The 19,041-nt window shown below is 43.1% G+C and overlaps 6 protein-coding genes across 7 annotated transcripts; 5 read left to right on the forward strand and 1 right to left on the reverse strand.

Moving 5' to 3' along the window:
* Positions 1–15: 15 nt before the first annotated feature.
* LOC136190384 (DNA excision repair protein ERCC-8-like) lies at positions 16–1,879 on the forward strand. The gene is made up of 10 exons (XM_065978522.1): positions 16–191; positions 242–346; positions 403–523; positions 581–662; positions 721–856; positions 915–1,018; positions 1,075–1,199; positions 1,250–1,450; positions 1,501–1,572; positions 1,628–1,879. The coding sequence occupies exons 1-10, from the start codon at positions 16–18 to the stop codon at positions 1,700–1,702; spliced, it is 1,197 nt and encodes a 398-aa protein (XP_065834594.1). The 3' UTR covers positions 1,703–1,879.
* On the forward strand, positions 1,809–5,441 carry LOC136190379 (uncharacterized). Its single transcript, XM_065978514.1, has 6 exons — positions 1,809–3,350; positions 3,407–3,616; positions 3,668–4,448; positions 4,500–4,635; positions 4,694–4,975; positions 5,023–5,441. Exons 1-6 carry the CDS (start codon positions 1,809–1,811, stop codon positions 5,288–5,290), a joined length of 3,219 nt encoding a protein of 1,072 aa, XP_065834586.1. The 3' UTR covers positions 5,291–5,441.
* Positions 5,286–7,222, reverse strand: LOC136190383 (histone acetyltransferase KAT8-like). Its single transcript, XM_065978521.1, has 9 exons — positions 7,075–7,222; positions 6,947–7,021; positions 6,718–6,896; positions 6,593–6,646; positions 6,368–6,532; positions 6,082–6,312; positions 5,942–6,035; positions 5,727–5,877; positions 5,286–5,666 (listed from the first exon to the last, which is right to left on the reverse strand). Exons 1-9 carry the CDS (start codon positions 7,196–7,198, stop codon positions 5,441–5,443), a joined length of 1,299 nt encoding a protein of 432 aa, XP_065834593.1. The 5' UTR covers positions 7,199–7,222; the 3' UTR covers positions 5,286–5,440.
* A 22-nt stretch (positions 7,223–7,244) lies between these two features.
* Positions 7,245–13,379, forward strand: LOC136190389 (uncharacterized). Of its 2 annotated transcripts, none has more exons than XM_065978525.1 (31): positions 7,245–7,328; positions 7,380–7,440; positions 7,488–7,548; positions 7,602–7,800; positions 7,848–8,639; positions 8,704–8,751; positions 8,819–8,889; positions 8,947–9,009; positions 9,074–9,208; positions 9,270–9,356; positions 9,426–9,564; positions 9,625–9,750; positions 9,807–9,887; positions 9,942–10,043; positions 10,095–10,172; positions 10,228–10,377; positions 10,442–10,547; positions 10,603–10,698; positions 10,762–10,850; positions 10,910–10,987; positions 11,036–11,195; positions 11,259–11,354; positions 11,413–11,593; positions 11,649–11,783; positions 11,840–11,958; positions 12,019–12,195; positions 12,267–12,455; positions 12,516–12,669; positions 12,717–12,853; positions 12,905–13,009; positions 13,059–13,379. In XM_065978525.1, the coding sequence occupies exons 5-31, from the start codon at positions 8,003–8,005 to the stop codon at positions 13,234–13,236; spliced, it is 3,717 nt and encodes a 1,238-aa protein (XP_065834597.1). In that variant the 5' UTR covers positions 7,245–7,328; positions 7,380–7,440; positions 7,488–7,548; positions 7,602–7,800; positions 7,848–8,002; the 3' UTR covers positions 13,237–13,379. The 2 variants fall into 2 exon arrangements, with proteins under 2 accessions (XP_065834597.1, XP_065834598.1); XM_065978526.1 differs by having other exon boundaries at positions 9,270–9,353.
* LOC136190101 (sec-independent protein translocase protein TatB-like) lies at positions 7,280–7,869 on the forward strand. Its single transcript, XM_065978174.1, has 5 exons — positions 7,280–7,328; positions 7,380–7,440; positions 7,488–7,548; positions 7,602–7,804; positions 7,848–7,869. Exons 1-5 carry the CDS (start codon positions 7,280–7,282, stop codon positions 7,867–7,869), a joined length of 396 nt encoding a protein of 131 aa, XP_065834246.1.
* On the forward strand, positions 13,361–15,573 carry LOC136190390 (ferric-chelate reductase 1-like). Its single transcript, XM_065978528.1, has 11 exons — positions 13,361–13,488; positions 13,643–13,693; positions 13,819–13,971; positions 14,026–14,139; positions 14,197–14,341; positions 14,398–14,516; positions 14,567–14,745; positions 14,801–14,909; positions 14,961–15,111; positions 15,162–15,263; positions 15,318–15,573. Exons 1-11 carry the CDS (start codon positions 13,471–13,473, stop codon positions 15,359–15,361), a joined length of 1,185 nt encoding a protein of 394 aa, XP_065834600.1. The 5' UTR covers positions 13,361–13,470; the 3' UTR covers positions 15,362–15,573.
* The last annotated feature ends 3,468 nt before the right edge of the window (positions 15,574–19,041 follow it).

Below are 19,041 nucleotides of genomic sequence, written 5' to 3' on the forward strand. Positions count from 1 at the left end.
AGACGCGCACGCGAAATGAACTTCCGCGACGTTTTTGCGCGACAGATCGGGCTCGATCCGCCGTGGGCTTTGCCTCGTTGCGTCGAGGATCGGAAGACGCGTAGCATAGACCTAAGCAAGACAAAGGACGTGCAAATTTATCACACGAAAGGCGTCCTCTGTCTCGATCTCGATCCCGTCGACGCCAGATAGTAGGCCGAAGCGAATTCTTGCTCGCGCGCGACTCGAATTTATTTGCCAGCTTATTATCTGGCGGCGCGGACGCGGCAATAGCGATCTACGACACGAGAAACGTGCGCGGCGAGAAAACATTCAAAGCCGAAGTCGAATACACGATTCCGGGAAAGTAAGTCATGATAGTGCGATGCTAAAAACTCCACTATTCGCGTTGAATGTTTTTAGACGACCTCCGGGACATAATTATAGCGTCAATTCGATTCAGTGGTATCCCCATGATACAGGAATGTTTATTAGCAGTTCATCTGACAAGTCATTAAAAATTTGGGATGCCAATAGACTCATGGTAAAGAGACGCAAGGAAAGAAAATATGATTAGCTTTACAAGTTGTGACTACTAAAGGTTGCTGAGCAATTTCTATTTTCTGGTCCAGTCTACTGTCATCACTTGTCACCGGTGCCAAGCAAAAGTTGTCTTATAGCAGGTATTGATTTTTGTGATCGTTTAATTAATTATGCTTTTGCTGTATTTTTTATGATTAGTTGGTAGTGAGGAAACGTTTGTGACGTTGTGCGATATAAAATCGGGCTCTCAGACTCACATACTGAGAGGCCACGACGATTCTGTCCAATCGGTGTGCTGGTCACCGAGAAACGAATATTTTCTGCTCTCCGGAGGGTGAGAGAGAATGCATTGAATTTTAGAATATTATTATTATTATTATTATTATTGACAGTTGTGACAACCGCATATTATTATGGGACATTAGAAAATCCAAGAGCTGTTTAGCGTCATTGGACCAATACAATGGTAAAAAAGCAAGTGACAATCCCTCTCTTGGTATAAGAAAAAAAGCCTATATATTTAGTCAATGTAATAATTTTTTATTACTTTAGGTTGCATTGCTCATAATGGTGGAGTAAATGGTCTTCACTTTCTCCCGGATGGTCTGCATCTTCTAAGCTATGGAACAGATCATCGAATTCGGCTCTGGGACGTTTACTCCTTCAAAAATACTCTAGTAAGATTTTAATTAATCTAATATAATAATAATTTTATAGAAAATTATAGGTGAACTATGGGAGAGTAAAAAATCCTGGATGGAAGAAGCATTGCCAGTTGGCCGTGTCTTCCTGCCAAAATCCGGGTTACGTTTTTGTGCCAAGCACAACGTCAATACAAGTCTTTGATATTCATCGCGGTAAAAAGATTAAGCTTCTAAAGGGTCATTTCAACGCGGTGAATTGCTGTATATTCAACTCTAATAAACAGGTAGAGTTTATCTATAGGATTAGCTAATTAGAATTTCAATATTTTTATAGGAACTATTTAGTGGAAGCGTAGACTGTAATATATTAGTTTGGGACGCCAAATCTGCTGATTCCGATTCTACAGTGAGATATCAATTAAATTATATTTCTCAATCGATTCTATGGGCTGTTTCTATAGCCTGAAAAAGAAGAGAATCTGCACCAGCCCAACCCTTTTTTTGGAGACACGTGGAGCGACGATGATGAGGACTAATATAGTGCACGCGTGGACGACCATCACGTGCGATGGCGCGTTCGACGTTAGGGAATTAAGAGCGTGCCCGTATAAGAAGAATCGCCCTCTTCACGCCCACTCGACCATGACGCTGTTCCACCTTCTTCTCTTCGTTCTTTTATCATTCTTTTGTGGAATTAGATCGCACGAACTTGATTTGAACGGTCCGCACACAGCTGGAAGCGAATTTCGAACAGAATTCTACGTTGGGGGCGTGCCAGTTCGACTCGCGTCCGAATCGGCGACCCTACGAAACAAGAAAGCATCGATGAATGACACCCTTCGCTGCTTCGACATCGTCCGAAGCAAAAACACGTCAAAAAGCGCTCTGGGCGACGTAATCGCGTGGTCACGTGATCCACCCATTGAGGTGAGGTCAGACGAGCCGAATCGGCTTCGCTTTTCGAATTTCACGAACGCGAGCGACGCGATCGATTACATAAAGACCCTTCGATATCGATGCAACGTCACGCAATGCCCCGAAAACGACGAAAGCCGTCTTCACTTCAGGAAGTGCGACGAGGGGCGTGGCCTATTAGGAACCGCTCTCATATGGATAACAGATCGACCTAAAGTGACGTCGACGACAGAACGCGTTCGATTTGTAGAGCAAGACGATCCAGTGGCGATTGGGACGAACGTTAGCGTTAGTGCGAATAGGCGGTCGGGAATACGTTTCGTTCATATTCGTCTCGAAAATATTTCGGATGGAAATAACGAGGATTTGATATTTGGAAATAATAGTTCGTTTTTCAATGTGACGTTGACGAGGACAAGACAAAGGGATGGCCTTGCTATTGTGGCGACATTTCGCGCATATGGAAGTGAGAAAGATTGTGTTGAAATATTGAAAAATCTCTCGTATTCTAATGCTGCTAAGGAGCCCAATGCAACAGAGCGAATTGTGCGAATAATTGTCAATAATGGAAAATTCAGCAGTCTTCCTTTTGATCTCAAAATTGATGTTCAACTTACGAATGACAACAAATTGAAAATAAGTCAAATTCCAACTGAAATTTACCGAAATTTCACCGGTGAAAATCGAGTTATAAATCTGGCCGAATCAGCACTTTTGACTCGATCAGATCCCACTGACGAGTTTCCCGTCTATCGCGGTTATGTGTCACTAAACTACACTGATTCCACGTGGCTACGAGATCCCCTAACCAATTTGACGTGTCACTCAAAGACGACAACGCACGCCAAACTGTCCGCGTGCACAAACTTGAATTCAGTTGTCGATTTAGTATCAAAAGCTGCTCTGTTTGGGCCGCACATGAGTATGCACGATGGAATATCGTACATTGAGTTCGCAAAAGCGAACTTTTTTGCTACGCTTGGCTCTAATCAATTTCCGGTATCGGCTCCTTGGGCGTTCACTTTTTGGATTAAGTTTGGTTCCGTTGATAATTTTCTCAGTATGGAAATGAAAGATTCGACTTTGGTGTTTGCTGCTAAAGTCGACTTGAGGAAGTTTGAATTGAAATACTTTTCACGAAATGGATTGGAAGTCAATGTCACGTTTGATTTTGGATTGCAAGAATTTGACCTTAACGCGTGGCAAAATTTTATTCTTTCCAACGACGGAACGGACATAAAACTATTTGCAAATGGCAACCACATCAAGGTTAATAAATATATAAATATTATTAATAATTACAGAGTTTTAACTATTTATTTTAGAGTGATGCGGTTCTGACTGCTATGCGTTATGCTAGTGGAAGCGTTCGACTGTTCGCTGGAGTGGGAAATGACGCATCGCTTCTCTTATCCAGTTTTTCTGTCATAGACAAATCCATCGAAACGTTGGAGGCAAGATGCATATTCGGCTGTGAAGAACAACTTCATATTAATGAAGACAGGATATCGTCAGAGGCTTTAGAAGAACTCAAGGTAAAAAACACTGCTCGAAGAATCAATTATAGAGTAACGTGATTGATTTAGCCTTTTCTCATTGACGGAGGCCAAAGCATTACTGCTTCTGGCCCTGCTTCGCTCTCGTCCTATACATCTCTACTGCGCAGTCTTCAGTACGTCAATTTTGCCGCAAATCCGAACCAATCCCCACGGCAAATTAATTTCCAAGTATCGGACACAAAATACCACGTGTCCCACACAACCCATCTGATGCACCTGTGCAATAAATGCGGCAGCAACGTGACGTGCGTTATTAATGCGAATAACTCTCCTGAATGCCAATGCTCGTCGCCTGATCTTCATTATGACAGTGTCGCAACGCAGTGTTTGCCACCTGACAATTGCAGTCGCTGTCCTGATAGATCCCAATGCATTCGAATTCGACCAACTCACGTTCGCTGTAAATGCGAGCTTGGTTTTGCCATGAGCGAAAATATGGAGTGCATCAACGTGGATGACTGCCTAAGAGATGAGTGTCAAAACGGTGCCACTTGCGTCGATAAAGTGAACGGATATGAGTGTCAGTGCCCCGACTACTATTCCGGAACATTTTGCGAGCAAAACAACGATCCATGCAACGGAGACGTGTGTCAAAATAATGGCACCTGCTCTCGTGACAATAGCAAGGAAAGATATAGCTGTACTAATTGCCAAAACGGTTACGGCGGAAAAAATTGCACGCAAAATCTGGGATGCCTTGCATTTCGGTGCAAGAACAACGGAACTTGTGACAACAACACTCACACGTGCTCTTGTCTCAAAGGTTTTAGCGGAGATTCTTGCCAAGAAAAAGAGAAAACTACTGCTTGTATGCTGAGAATATTTTATAATTCCACAACAATTTTCTTTCTCTTCTTAGGGACGACAACGGTGATCGTGATTGTGGTCATTTCTGGTGGAATGCTACTCGTTTTCATTGGTCTTCTTATCGTTCTCGCGGTATTCCTTATTCGAAAGAGAAAAGCGAGTGTTTTGAAAGTCGAAGGCAAGCGAAGGTAACGCTTCCTCTTACTGTATAGCATCTACTACTAATAATGATTCATTATCGTTTAGGCAACGTTTTCGATATAGCCAGTACTCGGTTGAAACTCGAGGATCGTCAATGGAAAAACGACAGAAATCCAAAACATCCTACTCCTTCGTTCAAGAAAACGAGCGTCCTATTTTAACTCATGACGAGCTGAAGAAGGATTCTCGCGCGGCAGTTCGCCGACTCTCTGTTGCTTTTGCTGATATCAGCATGGCAACGGCAACAGGAAAAGCAACGCCCATGCCACCTGGAATATTTTCCAAATCGAGACAGCTGGGCGAATTCAATACATACGGATTATACACGTACATTTATTTACAAATTAAAATCAGCTTTAATATTTTCCTTATAGGCAACGTGCAGATTCTCTTATTGGAATTGACAGTAGTGATTTTCTAACTGAAGAAGAACAAAACGAAGAGGAAAAAAGCAGAAATTATGATGAAGACGATGACGTCATAGATCATCTCCCCGGAGATGACTGTGATAACGAGAGTTCCCAATCGCTAACAAGTTTTGATCTTCCGGCCGGCACAGATGACGTCACAGACAAGGATCTTATAATTGAAGGAACGACGAGAGGAGCAAGACTCACGCTCAACTCAACAAAAGATAAATAATTAAAAATTAATTAATTAATTAATAATACTAACGTAACAGCATGATATATATCAGTGTAATTATTCTTATTTTTTTCCACGACTCCGTCACTACGTTATACCGTAATAGCATTATTGTTATTATTATTATTACTAATGCAGTGTTCAATGTTAGTGTTTTTTCACTTGCCTTTGGCTCCCTTTTGGATAGGGGGGATCCCAACGAAGACTTTCTTGATCCACAGTCAAACGAGGAGGCTTGTATTGACTTGATTTCAAATGCTCCTCTATTAATTTTGGAGTGACGCACACCACGTGCTGTCCTTTCCAATACTTCACCATATTTAGACTCTGCAGCGTACTGATAATGTCGTCTTGGGTTATCGACGTCATAACGCTAAGCCACCCATTAGCAGACTAATACCAATTAATTATTTATACACGTATATGTGCTAACCTTAAATCTTTTATTGACAGTGTTCCTTTCACTTCTCGTAGAATATTTAAAAGAACCCACGTCCAATAACTTCGGTAGCTCAATTTTCCTAAATCGGATAAAGGCTTCTCAGGTGAGCCAAAACACATTTCGATTTTCGATAATTCATAGCCTAAATAAAATAAAATTACCGGTGTGCCCTTTTCATTCAAATGATTTTTAATAGACACTCTTACTAAATGCTATCAGGAATTTTCCATAACCCTTACGCTGATACGGGGGCAAAGTCAATATACAAGCAACATTATTATTTTCTGGCGATTCCTTCTCCTACGGAAAATAACTATATAAATTAATAAATACGTAGTAACTTTACCTTAGAAAAGTATCCAACGAAATGACAGCCCTGCTTGTCGACTTCCGTTAGAACGTAAAAGAGAAAGGGTTCCACATCAAAGTAGAGGGTCTTGTGATCGAGAAACAGCTTGGCCAATAGACACATATTTTGGCAATAGACTTTGGAATCTCGACCGTCGATTTCGAACACAGACGTAGTCCCCTTGCGATAGATTTCTCGTCCAGGAGGATGCCTCCACTCACAGCTAACCTAAACGAAAAATCAATAATGACTAATCTAATCATCATTAGGAATATTTTTTTACGAGATGGTCTCTATAGGACGTTTCCAGTCTCATGTACTTGAGGCAATACTCGCAGACGTAGAGCTTGGGCTGTTTTCCGTATTCCTCAGGATACGGTGAAAAATACCAGGTGTCAATTTCAAATCGACCCATCTGTATTTTATCGATATATTTGATTTTTGTTATCTAACGATTAGATGGCCAAATTAATTAAATGGGAGCGGCCTTGGGGATCATAATATTTACAGCTTCGTGCTCTCGTTCAAGAGCTGCCGTCGTCGGATCCATTTCCGCTATGGGCTAAAGAAACGACGTAGGTGGCGAGACCGAAATTTAAAAAGGGGGCTGGGGCCCCTTTTTTTTCTTCTCACTTTTTGAACGTGATGGATTTCGTCGTGCCTTCGCTTTTGATTTCGCGTTATCTTTCGTTCCGAGAATTTTCTCGCGTCGTCCTTTGCCATTTCGGCCTTGCAACGACTTTGCACCTCCTGTCGCGACTTTGTCAGATCGATTTTGCTCGCCGGAACCCATTCGTCCATTCGACGATTGCCTAAAATTTCGATAAAAAGCTCAATTCGGCTTTTTCTGCGCGATACTTACATCCCGAATAGTGTACGTAGTATTCCAATCCCTTGTTTTCGGCCGATGTTCTGCTGTGCAACACTTCGGCCGTGTCTACGCGAGCGCATTTTAGCTCGGTTCCTCAAAAGGGGCCCACTTCTTCTTACGCCATTCCTCGTCGCTTCGCAGTACGATGTACGTTCCTCCTATTTCGACGGTTTCCTCTTTTGCTCTTTCTGCGCCTTTACGCCCCACATCTCTCCGCTTTGCTAACGGTTCCATCGCCGCCATTTTTCTTTCGTCGCGTGAGCGCGCCGTCCCGCGTCATTCTTTGATCTCAATGATCCGACAGACCGGAAAAGACATGCCGACATGATAGCAGAGCTTCTCGTCATTTTCGGAGGAGCGATCGCCGTCATAGGTAAGAGAGAAATTGAAGAAATGAACTGGTGACGTCATCTTGCCTTTGCAGGGCCCAAAAATCTCCCATCGGTAGCGAGAAAAACAGGAATTCTAGCGGGATCAATAATGAGGTAATTGAAAGCGTTTTTCGACCGAAGTAGAACATTTTTAATTTTAGAACAGTTCGGACCGGACAGCAAACAATTGAAAAATACTCAAAAGATCCAAAAGTTGCCGAGGTAATTTTCTCGCGCCATAATAGACCGTAGAATTGATTTACATCGCTTTTTAGCTTCATCAAGAAATTCGAGAGAGTTTAGAAGAACTTGAAAAGATTCAACGAAAAGTGTACATGGGAAGAATGGCATTGAAGCGACCAACTGAGTTTCTCGGTCGAGCTATTATTAGTCAGCAAAGAAAGCCAAGAACCGAAGGAGAGACTAGAATTGTTGCAGAAACAGTAAAAGATGTGCGTTCATCAATTTCTACAGGCAGGTATTAATAACCTAGATATAAAATCAATAATTTGTGCTTTTAGAGGACATGGAAGGTGGGGCTGACATAGTAGCAGAGCAGGCAATCATAAAATCAAATCTATCGAAAAAATAACTCCCTTCGTGAAATAGCACGTGATGCGTTTATATTTGAAGTGTGACTCCGCCTCCTCCTTCGCGCGCGCGTCGACCTGACAAAATGGACGACAACGTCGAAGCGAAACGCTACATAGCCGAATTCGACTTCGACGCTCGCACGCCAAAAGAGCTAGGCGTGCGCAAAGGCGACTCGGTGCTCGTAAAGCGCAAAGCGAACGGCTCGTGGCCAGACGAAACGAAATGGATGATCGCCGAGCACGAGCGAACGAAGCAATCAGGACAAGTCCCGGGCCCCTATTTCAAATTCTTCCAAAACGTCCTTCAAGCGACGCGCGAGCCGCAGCCTCCGCCACGCGAAACGAGGCCCAAACCCAAGCCGAGGCCCCTTTCGTCGTTTCGCGCGACGCCGCCGCCCGTTGCGCCGCGCGCCTCAGCAAAACCGGACTCCGATACGCCGCCGCGACCCGTCGCGCGTCGGCACACCGAAATGCCGGCGCCGATAACGCGTCGAGCGTTTTCCGATCAAGACAAACCGTTCGAGGCCCCGCCCCCTCCTGTTCCATCGCGAGGCGGATCGGTTCGACATCAGCCGCCGCCGCCGCCCGTCGTGCCGCGAGGTAGCGTGGCGATTGCGACGAAGCCGGGAAATCGCGCGGCGACGGCGGCGGCGTTGGGACGCGATTTGGGACACGATCTCTTTGATGCTCATTTTCACAAGCCCGCCTATTGCGGACATTGTGAGAACAATCGCTAATAAATATATGTATGAATAAATAATATTGCATTCATTTATCTGCGCAGGTGATGGGTTTATTTGGGGGCGTGGAAAAACGGGATTGAAGTGTGCAAGTAGGGATCATTTATTTGTTTATTAGTATTTATTTACGCGGAGTAATGAGTTGTTGTTGTTGTTCAGAATGCAAGTTTGCTTGTCATTTTGAATGCCGAGAAGAAGCTATTGCCGCGAGCCCATGCAAGGCTGATGGAGTAAAGAAAATGTATATAAATAATAAATACTGAATGCATTTCTCTTCTCTGTATTAGGATGAGGACGAAGACGATGACGACGATGACGACGATGACAATGAATACACGGACGTTTATGATGTAGATATAGCATTAATTACTGTCATTCAATATTGATTTATTTAATTTTTTGTTCTTTTTTTAGTCTCACATGGCGTGGACGGTGTCGGACGTTCAAAAATGGATGCTTGCTATCAATTTGGACGAATACGCGTCGCTCTTTCAACAGCATCAAGTTGATGGGAAAATGTTGGATCAACTAGACAACACCGGTCTCGAGGTGGACCATTATTATATATATATATATATTTAGAAATCATTTTATAAATAAATAAATTTAGAATATGGGAGTATGGGATCCTCTTCATCGTCAAATGATGATCGAAACGATCAACGAATTGTGCAGGGGATCACCTATGCCACCGGTGGTAACCATGACAATAACTCGCTTATTAATCATATATAGAGAGAGTGACACTGAATGTTTCTTTCAATAGAGGCCGCCTGTCGACGTTCAGCTGTCACCCGTGGCTGATCTCCCAGATGGATATCGAGTGCCAATGCGTGAGATTTCAGGTCCAAGGCCAGCAAAAAACAAAAGGATGTCAGCTGCATCTTTGTTCAGCTTAGGAACGAGTATGTCATCTCGTGATTACTGTTTCAATAATGGATTGATGAACGGTTTTTTATATATAGAGGTGACTCAGGATCGCCATGTGAACGGTCACAATTTCAAGGTGCACTCGTACGCGTCGTTGACTTGGTGCGACAAGTGTCGCAAGTTCTTGTGGGGTCTCATTCGTCAAGGAATGCAATGCAGAAGTAAAAGAAAATCAATAAAATCCAATCGATAAACATAAGCAATCTTGTTCTTGAAGCTTGTGGCTACAATTGTCACAGACATTGCATGACAACGGAAACTCCCTATTGCACTCCAAAGAAGAGAGCACTACCAAAGGGTGCAATTTGTGTGGGCGTGTCACTACTATTTCATTATTATTGATTTCTTTTAGCTGCTATTTTTGGCTTTGAATTGGACGAAGTGATGAAGGATCCGAGCGAAGAGGGCGTTCCTCTGGTAGTTAAAAAATGCATTGAAGCCGTAGAAGCAAGAGGTGAATTTAGTCCGCGTGACGCGTCAAAAAAATTAACTCTCTCTTTTCTAGGCCTAAATTCGGAAGGTATCTATCGCTTGAGTGCCAGTCAAACGGACGTGAATCAGCTCAAGCAACTTTTCGATTCGGGTTTTTACATACTATGTATTACGCTTGTGTCGTTGTTGATTTTTTGATTTCATAGCTATGAACGATTACAGTCGAATCAGTTTGCATGATCCGCTATGGAATGACATCAACGCCGCGTCCGGGTGTCTCAAACTCTTCTTCAGAGAACTTCCCACTCCGCTGTTTACCTACAATTGCTACGACGCTTTTATCTCTGCAGTTTCAGGTGACCTCTTATCTAGACAATCGCGCTCTCATTTATTTATTTATTTTTGCTCTGCTATCTTTAGTGTCTGTCCCGGATGTGGATAAGTATTCTCGTATAATGGAAATAGTGAGTCGACTTCCGGAAAAGAATCAAAGCGTTCTCAACGTTCTTATGAGACACTTGACTCTGTGAGGGGGAATGTGGAGAAAATTAGTATTGTCATATAATTATTTATATTTTTAGAGTTGCTCAAAATGAAACAATAAACAAAATGCCCGTGCACAATTTGGCCGTCGTTTTTGGGCCGACGTTGATTCGTCCAAAACCGGAAGACGTCATGTAATGAACGCGAGTTATTGATTCTATCATTCTATTTGTGCCTCGTCTCTATTGCATGTGTAGGAAATCCATAACAAATAGTAGCTCTCACATTGCTCTTGTCGAAATCTTACTCAAACATGGAAAATGGGGACAAGACGAAGGCGAAGACGGTCCATAGCCGATATATCAATACATATATGATCATATCTAAAAGTCCACAACTTTCTAGAAACGGACGCTCTCTACGAACCCCCAGCCGACATCATAGCACGACACAAAGCACTGAGAGAACAACGAAAAGCGAAAAGTAAATACGCAATATAATAATAGAAGAATAATTGTTAACGTCCTTCAGTCCCAGGCGAACGTGTCCCTCCCCCGAGACCTCCAAAGAGCGGAAGAAGAGACAGCTCAAGCGGCGGCGGTGGAACCGGCGGCGGCGGCGGCGGCAGCGTCACTGAATCTCAGTCTTTCGACTTACAAGACGCTCCGTGGTATTGGGGAAATATTTCGCGGTGAGTCAGCATCTCAGAGACGCAGCGCATAGATTCTAATTCTCCACGGGGCATTGAGTGTAGAGAGGAAGTTCAGGATAAAATGCGCGACATGCCAGACGGGTCGTTTCTCGTCAGAGATTCGACAAACTCTTCCGGTGAATACACGCTCACTGTCAGGTGAGATAAATTCGTCAATAACTTTATATATGTCTTTCGTATAATTGGATCTATATAGAAAGGGTGGCATGAATAAATTGATTCGTATTCGTCGAGAAAAGAATCTCTACGGCTTTTCGCTTCCTCTCACATTTCATTCGGTTATCGATCTCATTATGTATTATCGACGTCACTCCATGGCCTCCTATAATCCGTCGCTCAATATCTTTCTAAGTAATCCAATTTCAAAATTTGTCGCCGTAAGATTTGCGCTACCGAGTGGAAATATTCCAATGGGGAGATTTTTCGGTTTAGGATCAAGATGGAGACGGAGACGGCGGCGATGACGTCGATTTCATGGTGGAACAATTGTGGATTGCTACAGACGGTTTTGATCAGAAAAACGCCGAATTTCAAGTGGAAGTGGATCGGCTTGAACGAACACAACACGTTCGAACGATGATGACCAAATTAGATGTTGATTTTTTGAAGTGCCTATCTCATAGGAAATGATGCTGTGCGAGAAGAAGCAGGCTGCTCAAAAAGAAATCTATCAGATTTTATCCGAGCAGCAAAAACTTCAAGAACAGATGATGAGTCACGTGACTGATAGAGATAGGCAGAGGTACGGAAATGGATGAGTAAGTGATGTTGCCCACGCCGCTATAATGTTTTGTTTTCTTAGACTGACGGATAATAAGAGTTACGTTTGGAAACGGATGGTAGCGAGTCAAGACAGTTTGAGAAAGCTCACACGAGCCTTTGAGGAATTGGAGAAAAAGGCTGACCAGACGATTTATAGACGAGAGGAAATCAAATCTCAAATTATTCATTTCGCCGAAGACAAAGAGAGATACACCATGTAATAAATAATTTCTAGTTACTTTGGAATACTCGCGTATGCGAGAGAGAGTCTTCTCTCCTTTCTCCTAGGGCTCTTTCTCAAATCATGTCGCGCGACGACATCAATAAACGATTATATGAGAAAAAACGACAGGAGCGCGGAATGGAGAGCTTATATCAATCGCCGTCGGAAATGAAAGATCGATACAAGTCGCCGCGTTTAGCGTCGTCGCTTGCCACGTTCGAGATGTATCAGGACATGATCTACACGTCGGCCGAGTAAAGAAGACAAAAACACAATATTTAATAATCAATCGCGGCAATGATAATTTAATTAAGGGAAGTCCAGGCTGAGTGGCTTGGCATAGTTGGTGCGGGAAGAGACGGAGGAGAGAGTAGTAGCGTTCCATCTCCTACTACTCCCATTTCACCACGCCCACTTCCTGACATTGGGCTTCCTCGCATGGGACAACCTCTTCCGCCACCAAAGATGGTACTAAAATAGAACAAATTCGTCATGGAATAAAATCGTGTTCTTAGCCACGCCCTACTGCTGCTGCCGCTGCGCCGCCGCCGCCGCGACCACTTCCTCCCGCCTCTCCCGCGGTGGTGACAGCGGCAACTGTACCTCCTATTCAACTCACTCGATCCATGTGGTTTGCTGGAAACATGGATAGGTGCTGCCGCTGCTATTGGTTCTTATGTTATTTCTTATTATTCTAATTTAGAAATGTAGCAAAACAAGCACTGTCTGGCCAAAGGGACGGTACTTATCTAATACGCTCAAGAAATACGAAACCGGGAGACAATCACGTCTACACTGTGGACGTAGTGTAAGCTAATCACGTCGTACTAGTATTATGTAATTCAATGATTATTCAGCTGGTATGGGATGGAGCACATCAAAGTCTTTCAGGTGTCGGACGGTCGGCTGGGATTTCACCGCGACAAGGGCGAGTTCAATAGTCTCGACGATCTCGTCATGCACTATCAGAAAGAATCTCTCAACAAACATAATCCTAAATTGACAACGACTCTCCAATATCCATATAATGCGTGAGTCTCTTCTTCGTCGTCGTCGTCTTTTTTTCTCTTTCGCTTTTTTACTGCGGCTGCTGCGTTTTTTCATTGCCTGTAAAAGTACAGATTCTATTTTTGTGTTCGTGGTTTGGGTGAATATCAACAGAAAGGAAGTAGACTTCACATCACGTGATTCTAACGGCCACAACTCGTCGCTGCGCTTTCCGGCTCTAATCCATTCTCCTTTACTCGCTTTACCACTTGAAGTGCGCACATGATGAAGACGCAGACGGTAAGAGAGAACGTAGCGCCACGCATTCGCAAGCCCCAGCAACGCGTTTTGACTTGGGGAGAAAAAAAAAAAGCGCCATGGGCGTTGGCCACTTCCGCCATCAGAACCGTGCTCTCCTTCGACCCGAAACCGATCGAAATCGCTGTCTTTCTAGATCGCCTTTCTTCTTTTTGCGTTTGCAATCGAAACGGCATATTCTGCAGAGGTACTACTGTAATAGACTACGCTTATCGAATTAGGCGCTGGTCTGTTTGTTCTCGTTCCGCGGCGGCACAACCGGCGCGCGCATGCGTGCGCCGCGCGCACGTGTCTCATTCCCTATGAATTTAGGCCTACACGCATTCTTATAAAAATCCGTCGGATTGCACGACCGATTGCGTGTACAGCGTTATGATCTCAACCGACGGCACTCAAGCAACAATCAATCTCACTACTAATGCGGGTGGAATGGTCGCTTTGGGATTTTCGGCCGATAAACAAATGGCGAGCGCAAGAAACATACCATAATAAAGATGCTTTGATAAGAATATGTCTTAGTGGGACGACGACGTGGTTGGTTGTTACAGAAACACGTCGAACGACATCGTTGTTCTAGTGGACGCGTGGAATCCGAGTCCTCGACATACTAATAACATGGCAGATACAATCGATGCAAGTTCTTTTATGATTAATTAATTAATTAAGAGTTATTGACTTGCATGCCAACAGAATCTCGATGATACAAAGAGCAGCGGAACGTATGTAAATGGAACGCTTTCGTGTACGCTTGTGCGAAATCTCTTCACCAACCTCACACAAGACGTCAATTGGAATGATCCCTGGTATCTTTTCTATGCTTACAGCTCGAACACTGGTACAATTAGCGAGAGAATTCGCGCGTGTGCTGAACTATGAGCATGAGAATTGTAGGACCTGGGCCTGGTGGTGCTCTTCCTGTCCATACGACAAGACCAACAATTTCTGATCAAAAGATTGAAATTGCGCCAGCTACTACTGCTCCTCCTACTACTATGACTCCTACTATTGACGTATGGTGAAATGACTCTTAGTTATTAAATGCTTTTACTCTTCAGTTTAGATCGATTTTGCTCAGTGTTCCAATGACAATTATTTTTGCTATCGTAGCCCTGCAGATTGCACTGCGACCACGTGTCAATATGGCGTCATAATCAAAACCGATAGCACGAAAGCAACAATCAAACTCGCTACCACCGAAGACGGTTGGATTGCATTGGGATTTTCAGCTGACAAGGCTATGGAACGATATTCAAACAAATAATTAATTTGTATATAATGACGCATATTAACTATAGGGTGAAGATGACGTCGTTGGCTGTGCCAGATCAAGTGGAGGCGAAATCTTTATAAAAGACACTTGGAATCCAAACGGACAAAATCCTAATGTGAAAGATACTGAAAACGTATCGTATACAATTAATTAATTTGTTTGTTCTGAGTGCGTTTACTTTTAGAATATTATTACAGCAGAGAGTTTGGGAACTTTTAAAAACGGTGTACTGCAATGTCAAATTGTTCGCAATCTTGTCTCGCCCGACAAGACCCAAGATCGTGACTGGACTTCGCCATGGTATCTTCTCTATGCTTACCGTGAAGCCGCAGACGGTATATACGAGATCAATTATTCTTTTTATGCTTTTCATTGTTAAAATTAGCGACTGATGCTGGATTTCTGCAGCATAGCGCTACACCAACAATAAGTGCTAACACTGTTGTAATTTCTGCAGGCACTACCCTTGTCTTTGCCAAGGCTTGCGGTAAAAAACAGTAGAAAATAATTCTTTGCAGTTCTCAGGACTCTTTGCCTTTAGGAATTCTCCTTTTACTCGCTTGGCTGGGACAGTGGTGCTATTGAAGTGCTTGACCGTCTTTACCGTCATTTAGCCTGTCAGTCGACGGATTCAATCACATGACACAAGTGTGCGCTGTGTGTGTGTAGTGGCTGTGTGTGTGTAGTGGCTGTGTGTGTGTAGTGGCTGTGTGTGTTCGTGTGTTCCGAGCTGTGTGCACTGTCCGTATTTATATGTTTTGATGTCGTTGAATGGAATGGCGTTTTAGCATTGTTAAGTAAGCACTTCAAAGCTACAAAGCGGGTTTGAACGTCGAAGCTGTGCAGTCACAGGTATGTGCACGATCTTGTTTGCTTCCTTGTTGCTCTTTAGCCTCAATTTGTGCCTTCAACTCTCTGGTAGCGACGGCGGCACCACACACTTCACTATAGATGTATCTGTTTTGTTGGTGAGACTATAAGTAAACAAGTTGGTTAATTAATTGAGACGGCAAAAAGATCGCTGAAGTAGTACCAATTTTTGAGTCGTCATAGATCTCGTTTTTTACGTCTAGCGCATCTGAAGCGATGGTAAAGTAATACTTTGTGAAACCCCAATGAGGTCACGTACGTGTACGTACGGTCGTAGCCTAGCCTTTGCAGGACGGCAGGTCCACCGTCGCTCTGAACAAACTGCATTGGCTTTCCCGCAGCCAGCTTTTGTCTTTGCAGTTGAAATACGTGAATTAAGATTTTGAGTCTCATTCTCATTTTGCTGAAGTTGACTGCTGCCGTTGTCTGATCGACGTTCTTTATTTTAGATCGACTTCGGAAAGTGCTCTGATAGCGGAGTTTATGGCCATCAAAACCAGCCGACTGCACGCCCGCTTCATGTCTCTATTGTTCAGAGAATTTCCATATGCAAGCACCAGCAGAGTAGATAAATCAACGAGTGGCCGTTCGTTTTACTTCCTCTGACGCACGTCTTAGTTGTGCAGTCACAGGGACGCGATTTCGTTTGCTTCGGCTTCGCGAGTTTCGACGAACTAGTCGGCTAATTGTATTACCAGTTTTAGTTCTCACGTACGTCACAAATGTGCGTCAGAGCCGGGAAACAACCTCTTGCGTTTCCTTTCCCTTGAACTCAGGTACAGTACGTATATATATCCCCCACCAGGGCGCGCGCCTTGGTGTTCGGGGAATTAATTAAATATTTAAATAATTTATTTGTATGGTCAAAATGATGTGGCTTTCTGCTACTGTAAAGAAACGTTTAGTAGTGACAGCGTCGTTCTTGTTGATGCATGGAATCAGACTCAATCCCAATGGCTATGCAACGAATGAGTTGGATACGATAGGTGCGAGTCAAAAAAATTTCTACATGACATCTTATGAGAGAATTTTAATTCTTAGAATCTTGACATGGGAAAGACTATGGGATCGTACAGTAATTAAATTGCCTATTGCAATGCCAAATTGTGCGAGATCTCACAAGTGATACAGCTCAAGATCGGGATTGGATACACCTCCAGCACAGGTGAGTTAGATTAAATAATAAATGCAATATTTGTGAATTTCTATTAGGTCCTGGAAGATGTGGGTCTCTTCCAGCTCATCTTACTACGCCAGAGATAATCTCGGCAAGAATGATCGGCTGCGAAGAAAATCGGTAAGCTTTAGAGACCTTTTGAAGTTATTAGTCTGCATCTCTTTTTTTATTTTTCTTAGGGTCCTAGAATGAAGAAAAGTAAATTCAGAAATTTTATATTTTTAGCAATTTTAATATTTGAATTTTCTGTACTTTATTTGCACCCCGAAGTGCGCAAAAATGTCTTCCATCCTATAGTGTTTGAAGAAGATTGGTTTAAAATTCGTCACAGTTTTCAGAATATTTTAATTAAATTAGATGTAAAAGTAGCCGTTACACTGTATTGATTCTTGGAACGGTTCTCTCAAAAATTTAAAAATTTGAGAAGTTTTAAAAGAAGCATCTTCAATAAAGGAAATGTAAATATTTTGTATATACGGTGGCCCGTATATCCGTGTAGGGTAAACGGTTTTTCCTTGGTTTTCCTCCAAAAGCCGTGTACCCTACACGGATATACGGGGCATCAGCCAAAAGCAACACGTGTGCAGACGTCGTCGTGGAAGGCACCGGCAGGTCAATGAACGCTGCCCTACTACTAGTATGACACCACGAGAAGAGACTCTGTGCAATTTTTAAATAAATAAATAAACAAATAGTTAATAAACAAGACAAGTCTCTCTTCTTTTCCTTGCTGACGGGGTCAGACCCCGCAGCAGTTTTAGGACCCCAAAACGATTTCCTGGTATAAATCTGTTGGTAATCTATTCAGGCAGTTCTTGTGCGTGATACGTACATGTATGTGTTGACACTTAAGCCTGTTAGTACAGTACAAATGTGCGCTCTCTGCCTGGATAAGCTTCTCAGAGCATCAGGTAGGTACGTTTGAAATGTGCAAATTTCCACGACTAAAAAACACAACGAAGCACCACTGTTCACATAAGGGCTACATAAAAGAACAGCTAGAATACTACCACCGGTTAGCCAGTACATACGAAAGACTACATGTAAAGCGCGTCAAAACACGCTTCTGCATCAGAACGACGAGGATTCAAGGAACGAACTGCCCGAAGAGCATTTTCGACTGTCGCGTGGCAAGACCCCTTTCCAAACGATGCCAGTAAAACAAGGAGCGTGGGGCTGTTTTTGTGTTGAGAGGGGTCCGTCGCTGTGGCTCTTTCAATGTTTTCTATTTCGTCAAGCTCTAACCCCAGCTGGATTCCAAATTGTCTCCAATCGTTTTTGAGCTCCAACGTTTGGTCTAGCACGCCAGATAACTTGTTTGCTAGATCGCAAGGTATTCCTGCAATCTTCAAAAGAAATAAAGAGTTACCATTCATATATAGCAAATTTCCCCAAGGTAACTTGAAAGTTTCGGCTGAAGGGCAAACTCCCAGGGGTAATTTAAATGCCCCAATTAAAGATTTGCACTAAACATTAGCGCTGACGCTAACATGCCAGCTTACCCAACCACTTTACAAGTTAGAGAATGCAAGAAAGGAATGGTTGTATACTGTACAAGTGGGTCCGTCATGCAGGATGACAAGAGATAGTCATACGTACGTATTGGTTTTTACCTGCTTTTTCTCTAGTTCAATGGATTTCTTCAAAGATTCTGTAATGACGTAGTTGGTGGAGTAAATGGTAGGATTGATGTTTCCAGCTATGGCTGTCGAACAATTGGAAAAGCGAAAGTGTTCAGAATTTGGTTTTTGCTACAGATCATTTGTCAACACATAAAGCACCAATCACATCACGTAGGTTTCGTACCGGACGAGGTTGGAGCATTGCCGTTTTGTGCGATTTTACAGTAAGCTCCAGCTGCAGCGATTCAGTGGTTGATTCACTGACGTCAAAGGAGAAGGATAGCATTTCACTCTTCAAGTCTTCCTCTTTCAATATTTGAGAAAATTTGAAGGTGACTGGAACTGGAGAAACAGATGAAATCAGCTGAGCACCGTCAATGGTCTACAAAAGGCCAAATAGCTAGAGGCAAGCAAAAAGCGCACTATCTAACTTCAGCCATCCGATCAACAGTCACATGATTTTCATTGACGTTTACTCTCAGATCCAAAGCAGCAGTCCCTTTAGATGGAAAAGTTTTTGGACCCCAGAGTATTCTTCCACGTGGTTCTCGTTGTTTTTCTTGCGTTTGCATAAGCTTTATAAAACAATACTTAAT

Source organism: Oscarella lobularis, chromosome 8 (genome assembly GCF_947507565.1).
Source record: "Oscarella lobularis chromosome 8, ooOscLobu1.1, whole genome shotgun sequence".
Lineage (NCBI taxonomy): Eukaryota > Metazoa > Porifera > Homoscleromorpha > Homosclerophorida > Oscarellidae > Oscarella > Oscarella lobularis.